We start from the raw sequence: 8,060 nt of genomic DNA on the forward strand, positions 1-8,060 counted from the left end.
ACAAAACCCACATCTGGATGCTGAGATCTGGAGGTGGGCAGTGAGTTCGGGGCAGCCGTGGCTCAGGAAGTGGAGGAAGTCAAAGGGTTGGTGGTTCAGTCCCCAGCTCCTCCTGTCCACATGCTGAAGTGTCCTTGAACAAGACTCTGAACCTGCTGCAGCTCCACCACCATCAGTGAGAGAGAGTGTGTCTGTTTGTCTGATGGAGAGAATCACTATGAAAGGCCTTGGTATAAAGAGCGTTCTGTACATGCAGCGTATTTAGTGTTTACAGGAAAGTTTGATGGTTGATGATGTCTTTATTCTTCAGAAGACAAAGAAATCATGTTTTTTTTTATTAACAGTGCAACAAATCCAGACTTCATCATCACGCTGGAGTTTAACAGTGTGTGACTCCCTCTAGTGGACGTTGTGGAGTATTCTGTTGTCTTTGCTCCAAAGGTTTTTGTACAGAGTTTTGGTGTTTCCTGTCACTGTGGGCCTCACAGCACAGTAGTACACAGCAGAGTCTGTCACTGCAGCAGAGGAGATCTGCAGATCCATTTGGGTTTTATCATCACTCACTTTAGCAGACCATCTAGACTTTGTTGCATTTTGTGTTCCCAAGTGAAAGATGAGGAACTCTGGTGGTTTTCCTGGATGTTGTCGATACCAGTAAAACTCATCACTACCAGTTGCTTTTTTAGAGTATGTGTAGGACAGAGTAACAGAGCTGCCTTCTAAAGTGAACTCTTCATTCCTGACTGCAGTGAGTTCTTCACAGCTGACACCTGAAGGAAGAGATAACTCTGTTATTTCATGTTGTAAAAGACTCAACAAATGAATCCCATCCAGAAAAGTTAGTAATGAAACTTTCTCAGCAGGATCTCACATACCTGTTAGAATGGATAGTAACAGTAGAGAAAGTACATAATAGTCCAATGACAGCATGTTGAATAAAGGGAATGTTTCTGCTTTGTGTATTGAACTCTGCTGAATATGGAAGTTCCTCTCTCTTCTATAGTTCACTAACAGCTTAGCTCCTCCCTCAATCTCTCCGTCTCCTCGCAGCTCTGGATTTTCACTTCCTCCTGTTAACAGACTGGTAGCAGCAGGTTGTATAATCTTTTATAAGCATAGTTCAAAGATGGATCATCTTTTCAGGATTTGCAAACACAAGGACTCAATTGAAGTCAGCTGATAACTGAACAAAACCTCACTACAGAATCTTGTATCCAGAGTATTTATGCTGAAGATGAGTGAGCATCTTAGCAAAGTTTGATTTCAAGTGGTTGACAGGATTTGAGGGGCCAATAAAAGGATCTCACTTCTAGACTCACTCAGTTGTAGGAAGGTCTGGAACAAGTGCACTTCACATGTAATGAACCAGCTGCCATGATTATTGTATTTGAATATGATGCCGTATCTGAACAAACATCTTGATCAACACCATGAAGTCCAAGTTGACACAGGAAGTGTCAAGATATTTGCATGAGGAGACCTGTGAGATGGTTCCATCGTGGGCGCCAACACCCCCTGGGCTCAAACACCCCAGTCCTTTAAATGTTCAGGACAAGGTAGTTGTCATCACATTTCACAAATCTTTGTATCTCTGAACAGTAGTCAGACAGCTCACTGTCCTTTTTCATTAAAGCTAAGATGGCAGCATCGTCTGAGATTTCATACAAGGTTGGTTATTAGTCAAAATTATAAAGGCAACCCTTTTGTTTTTGCCCCCATTCATCATGAGCTGAACTCAAGATCTAAGACTTTCTCTATGTACACAAAAGGCCTCTTTCTCTCTTATATTGTTCACAAATCTGTCAGAATCTGTGTAAATGAGCACTTCTCCTTTGCCGAGATAATCCATCCACCTCACAGGTGTAGCATATCAAGATGCTGAGCAGACAGCATGGGGATTGCACAGGTGGGCCTTAGGCTGGCCACAATAAAAGGCCACAAGAGAGCCCGGGGTCAGGGCGGCGTCTGGCCGCAGCGTATAGGTGGCAGCTGCTGTTACGAGGAGAGCCCCATGTAACGTTAGGAGGAGGCTAACTTAGTCGGGGAGACCCAGGTAGGGATCGGTTGCGTAGTTGGTGCTATTTGAACATGTTTTCTATCAAACATCAAATTCCGATTTAGTCTTAGTCTTTTGAATAACACACCATTTAGTTTTAGTCACATTTTAGTCTATCTGAAATCTTTTAGTCTTAGTCTAGTTTAGTCAACTAAATATCATAAGAGTTTTAGTCTTAGTCTAGTCTTAAGTCTTTTAGTCTTAGTCGAGTTTTAGTAGACCAAATATTAGCAGATTTTAGTCGACTAAATCTACAGTGGAGTGGACTTCCTGTCATTGGAAGTATCCATCAGTCTGTTATGAAATGGTATTAAGGTTTGAATCTGCAATACAGACACAGATTAAATTTTTATTTAATTCTGGATGTCAAAAACACTGACCGTGTTTTTTTCACAAAAGATAATCTCACATAAAATAAGCATAAGGCCTGCTCTCCCTGAAAAATAAACATGCTCCCTGAAAAAGATCCCTCCCTGAATGATATGCAATGCATATGACATTCTTTCAAGATGAAGTATAATATTATTGAAATAGATAACCTTAACTTACTGTCTTCTACTGTCTGTGCAAAATCAAAAACATTAAGAAAAATAAAGTGCAATTCTCAAAAACAATAATAAAACTATTGGTTGTAATGCCATTGCACAATCTAAATACAGAAACTTCACTACTGTTAATCTTCACGTACCTCAAGAGACGTTAAATAACTGCTAGGCTTTAAACTGAACAGATTAGTGCAATTCTCTAATGTAGAATAAAAGATGTATTGGCTGTAATGCCATTGCACGCACTACCAAAGACATCCTCCCTAATGTTCAAGTAAATAAAAAACCCTGCTCTCATACAGGTAAATGTCACATTAAACTAAAAAACTCTGTAAGCATCATCTTCTTCTTCATCCTCTATTACTCTGTGCATTGTGTGCAAAATCAAAGAGATTTGAAAACAAAACATGTAAAAGATAATATGTATTGGTTGTAATGTCATTGCACACAAAATGAAATAATCTTCTGTTAATAATTAAAAGAAGTATCAAGTATCAGTGAATTACATGCTGAGCTGTAATGCCATTATTGCATGGAACGAAAAAATCTCTCTGCTCTCATATTAAACAAAAAACAAAACAAATAACTTTCAAGCTGTGCATATACTACTTCAGGAAATGCTGTAAATAGCAGTGAATACAACAGTTCTATTTGTTTCTGTTCATTTTAAGGAAAGCACTTCGCTCCAGTGTAACCCTTCCTCTGTTGCGCCGTCCTCTTGTGAGGTCACCTGTGATGCTGAATACCCTCTCTGCAAAGCTTGAGAAGCTGGCATAGCCAACAAGTCTAACGCGAAAGGTTTTAAACTGTGATAAAAACTGTCACTCTTATCCAACCACAAGTCTGTTCCTGTGTCCGCAGTGATGGGATGTGAAAGTTCTTCCTTGTACTTGATGATCTGCCGCCTGATGCTGGTTGTGGAGGTTTTCTGTTTAGGCCTCGTGGTGCAGCATTTTGAGAGGAACCTAAACACCGGCTGCTTTGAGGATGGCGCTGCTTCTGGTTCCTCAATAACCTCTTCTTCTGCATCATCTTCAGACTGGTCCTCCTGTCTTGTGTGTGGGAAAGTGCATTTGACCACATAGTCTTCTGCCTGTTTCAGCAGTTCCTGGATATTTCCATCAGCCACATCAACATTAACAAGGATTTCACAGACAGTTGGGTTGACAAAGCAGGCAGCTGCTGCAAGTGCTGAGAACTTTTCATCGGTTGAATCCAAGAGGCAAGCAAAACGCTGGTTCAGATTTGATCTCATTTTCTCTGCAAGAGTGGCAAGGTCTCTGTACCGAGTGTTCTCTGCAAAGTCAGTTAGGCGGCTCAGCAGATCAAAGAGGGCAGGAACCACTAAGGACATAGATGCAGTGTCACTCTGGAGGGTTTTAGTGTGTTCCGCAAAAGGCAGCAGTAAGTCATGCAATGATGAAAGCTTTTGCCACTCACTAGTAAGCAAACTGTCCCATCCCATGTCATTTGTGATTTGACAGACTGCATCTTTGACTGTGAGGAGTCGTGCGACCATGTTGAATGTGCTTGACCAGCGTGTGGGGCAGTCATTTACAACAATAACACCACAGTGGTCCGATAACCTCTGTGTTGCAACTGAGGACTTGCGAAAGAGCTTCACCACATCACCACCATGTCGACATGATGGTACCTAATAACAAGAAGAAAAGACAACCATAGAAGTCTAACCTAATAAATTGGCTGGTGTGTGTCTGTACATACTGTATATATGTAGTGTGTGGCAGGGGGAAAACCATTCATGTGATAATTGACTGTGATGTAAAAGAATAAACTAAACATGGCTCACCGCTGGTCATCAATTTCAGAGTCACTTTCCATCGTGGACCCAGGGGAGTCATCCTCAGAGCTGGTTTCTTCTGCTGTGGTGTTTTTAAAGGCTGCCACCATGTTACTCCCATTGTCCGTTTTACCGTCAGGATCTTCTCCTTTGGTATGCCCCACTCTTGCATACATTTGTCCACACATGCCTTAATAGACTGTGCAGTGTGTGGGTGAGCTACTTGTTCAAGGGCCAACAATTGTGTACAGGTTTACTTTGTTCAACACAAAAGTAGCGTGCGCTTATAGCAAGGAAGGAGGCTGTCAGTCCTTTTTTTGTCCACAAGTCAAGGCCAATGGAAACTCTCCGGGCAGCAGCCAGTCTCTCTTTGAATTTTGTCTTTCATGTTCATACTGTGTTTCAATCAAATAGCTCATTTTAGTTTTCTTTGGAACTGTTAGTCTCCTATCTACTATCTCCATCATTAGCACAAAGTCCTCGTCTTCAATTGTTGTGAGTGGTAAACCTGTGCGTCCAATCCATCTAGCTATGGCCTGCTCCTTGGTCTGTTGTTCCTTCCATTCAGTTTTGTACTTTGAAGAACTTAGGAAAGCTGTAGAGATGGCCTGCTGCTGGGTTGCACTAGCAGCACTAGCTTTATTTCCACTTGGCCTACGGTCATCTTTGTCATCAGATGTCTTCTGTATCTGTGAGGGTGAATAAAGGGGAAATCAAGTTGGTTTTTTTTTTGCCCAATCTCCTCAGATCTCTCCCTCTCTCTCTGTCTCTCACTCACACACCCTTCGTCCAGTCATATAACGCCACAACATCTAACGTTACTATAATACACATTTTACACATTTGATTCAATTTGAGGACATTTAATATTTATGCTCATATTAATTCAGCGAGACAATCGTCTAATCAATATAGCTCAAGCTGGTTTCCTTTAGCTTCTATTTTATTCCAAGTTTAGCGGAAACACGGTGGTTTATCTGATAAAACAAGCTTAGCATGTATGCTTACTTTCGCGTGTATTTCCGGATGAGTCGTCTGTAAATGTCGCTTCAAGTTGGTGGTGTTTTTCCCAGAGATTTTTGCTCCACACGGTTTACAGGCGGCCATGAGATTCGCTCTGATTGGATTTCTTCCAAACTTGTCCCACAAAAAGAGTAGTGATGATTGAATCTCTTCTCCATTCGTCCCTCCCTAATATTTTTGTCTAATTTTTATTCGTTGACTAAAGTGTCAGTTATATTTCGTCACAGTCTTCGTCATCATATCTGACTTTTTATTTAGTTTTTATTTAGTTTTCGTCTGTGAAAAAGGTTCGTTGACGATATTTTTCATCATAGTCTTCGTCAATGAAATTAACACTGCTTGGTGGTTTTATTTCCTTGTTCTGTTCTGATGGTCTGGCTTGGAGCTCATCCTGCATGTAAGACGAACTTGCCCCTTGTACATTGAGTGCGAGCTCCCCTTGCTGCTGGGTCAACTGTCTGCTGGTCATTATATTTACTGCATGTCAGCTAGTGTGTGTTTCACGGGGTCATTGATATCTCAGCCAGCCTGTCTCTTTGTGCTTCACATTGTTTTAATACCTTTTTTTGATTAACAAACTGCTTTCCAGTCAGACTTGCCTTCAGGCTGCTAGAGACCTGTTGTTCGTGGCTCCAAGGGGGGCCTCCGCTATCTTCCAATTTCTTAGCTCTCCATCAATTGTATTTCTCCTCCATTTATTGTATTTCACCCATTTAACCAAGAATGATAGAGGTAATGAATTTCTTGGGACCACTGAGTATCTGAGGGTTTTCTGTATGTAGGTTAAAAATTATACTGTAGATTGCATGTGCTTCATTTATTTATAGTATTTATTTAGACAATACATTTAGCGGACGCTTTTATCCAAAGCGACTTAAATTGCTTTACATGTCAGAGGTCACAGGTCTGAAGCAGCGAGGGGTTAAGTGTCTTGCTCAGGTACACAATGGTGGATGTCTCACAGTGGGAATCGAACCCAGGTCTCCCACACCAAAGGCAAGCATCTTATCTATGCGCCATCACCATCCCCAGTATATAGATAGATAGCTAGCTTGAAAAAGGGTGTCCCTTTTCACAAATAGTTCTGATTGTCCTTGTATTTTAATGTTTTGTGAAAAAACTAAATTGAACTGAGCTGCATCGTGCAGCGACAAAGACTAAAACTAAACTAAGACTAATAAAAACGAAATAAAAATAAAAACTAATGAAAAATCCAAAACTATAATAACCTTGGTTAACACATCATCTCTACAAAACTGCAGATGGTGCCTGTTGCCTCCTCTAAGCCCAGGCTATGGAAGAGGTCCCAGCTGTTACAGGAAAAGCAGCCTTTTAAGGTCTCAATGCCATCATTGTTCCAAACATGTACACTTTTACTTGTGCTCTCCTGCTTTTGAGCAGGGACTTGTAGGTGGGAATTAAATGGACAACATTATGGTGAGAGGTGCAAATGTGGGTTTAGTATTACAGTCTAGATATTGCTTCAAACCAGGCAGCACAGCTTCAGCTTGCAGTGGTTACAGTCACTAACAAAAAAAGGCCCTTCAGGGGTGTGTTTCAATTGTCTGTGAAAACAGTCTGCTAGAGTGGAATTGGAGATACTTTGGAAGTATTATGGATATACATGATTCAAATTCTGTTCTGTCTGTTTTTGTTTATTGTGTTTTATCTGTAGTGCTTCATTTAAAGTTGCTTCTATCACCACTTCAACAAATCCAGACTTCATCATCACACTGAAGTTTAACAGTGTGACTCCCTCTAGTGGATGTTGTGGAGTATTCTGTTGTCTTTGCTCCAAAGGTTTTTGTACAGAGTTTTGGTGTTTCCTGTCACTGTGGGCTGCAGAGCACAGTAGTACACAGCAGAGTCTGTCACTTTAGCTGAGATGATCTCCAGATTCACACGTTTCTCTTCTTTATTAATGTGAGCTGAGAAAACTGAACCAGTTGGATAAATCGATCCACTCTCTGTGATGGAGAGCAGGAACTCTGGTCTGGATCTCTGGTATTGTCGGTACCACTGGATACTGTAGATAGCACCCTCATATTTACAGGTCAGGTTGATGTTTCCTCCCTCTGCAACATGTTCTTCAGGACTTTCTGGCGTTATGCTGTTCATGGAACCCAGGGCTGCAAAATGAGTCATTCATGTCAGTTAGTCTGCAAGAGATTCTAACATCAAGAGACTCAATGGAGGTTCTTGACTTTCTGGATTCATTCAATAAACCACATGTCTGTTTCTATCATGGAAGTTGTTCCCTTCCACAGAGAAACCTCTAGTTCTGAAATGTAGACCAAATATCTGGTTAATCCAGCAGGTTAATGAGCCTTTCATCTGTGTTCCAACACTCACCTATGAAGTGAGAGCAAAGTAAAAAGAGGTAAAGCAACATGTCTTTGGAGTTGTTAAAGCCAGACAGACAGCAGATGAGCAATGTTCTTCCACTGCAGTAGAATGAAGAAACTAAACAGCCTCTCTGCTGCACAGCCCTTCTCCTCAACATCAAGCTGATTGTGCTTTTAGTTCCTCAAACATTTCTGCTCTGGAGACGCAAAGAATCTCATTGGTTGAGTTGGACTTCAGTGGGCGGGGCCAGAGAATCCCCTTTTTAGAGATTGGCTGTCTACCAAAGGTC

The 8,060-nt window shown here is 41.3% G+C and overlaps 1 gene segment (V, D, J or C); it reads right to left on the reverse strand.

The window, feature by feature from the left end:
• Positions 1-483: 483 nt before the first annotated feature.
• LOC119902818 lies at positions 484-7,833 on the reverse strand (the record flags this gene model as incomplete). The annotated part of the segment is given in 3 exon segments: positions 484-582; positions 7,364-7,554; positions 7,778-7,833. Coding segments are annotated over 3 exon segments (330 nt in total), but the record flags the coding sequence as incomplete, so codon positions are not given.
• Positions 7,834-8,060: the final 227 nt, after the last annotated feature.

Source organism: Micropterus salmoides, unplaced genomic scaffold, assembly GCF_014851395.1.
Source record: "Micropterus salmoides isolate LMB-PRFRI ecotype aquatic unplaced genomic scaffold, ASM1485139v1 Ms_hic_scaffold_14, whole genome shotgun sequence".
NCBI lineage: Eukaryota > Metazoa > Chordata > Actinopteri > Centrarchiformes > Centrarchidae > Micropterus > Micropterus salmoides.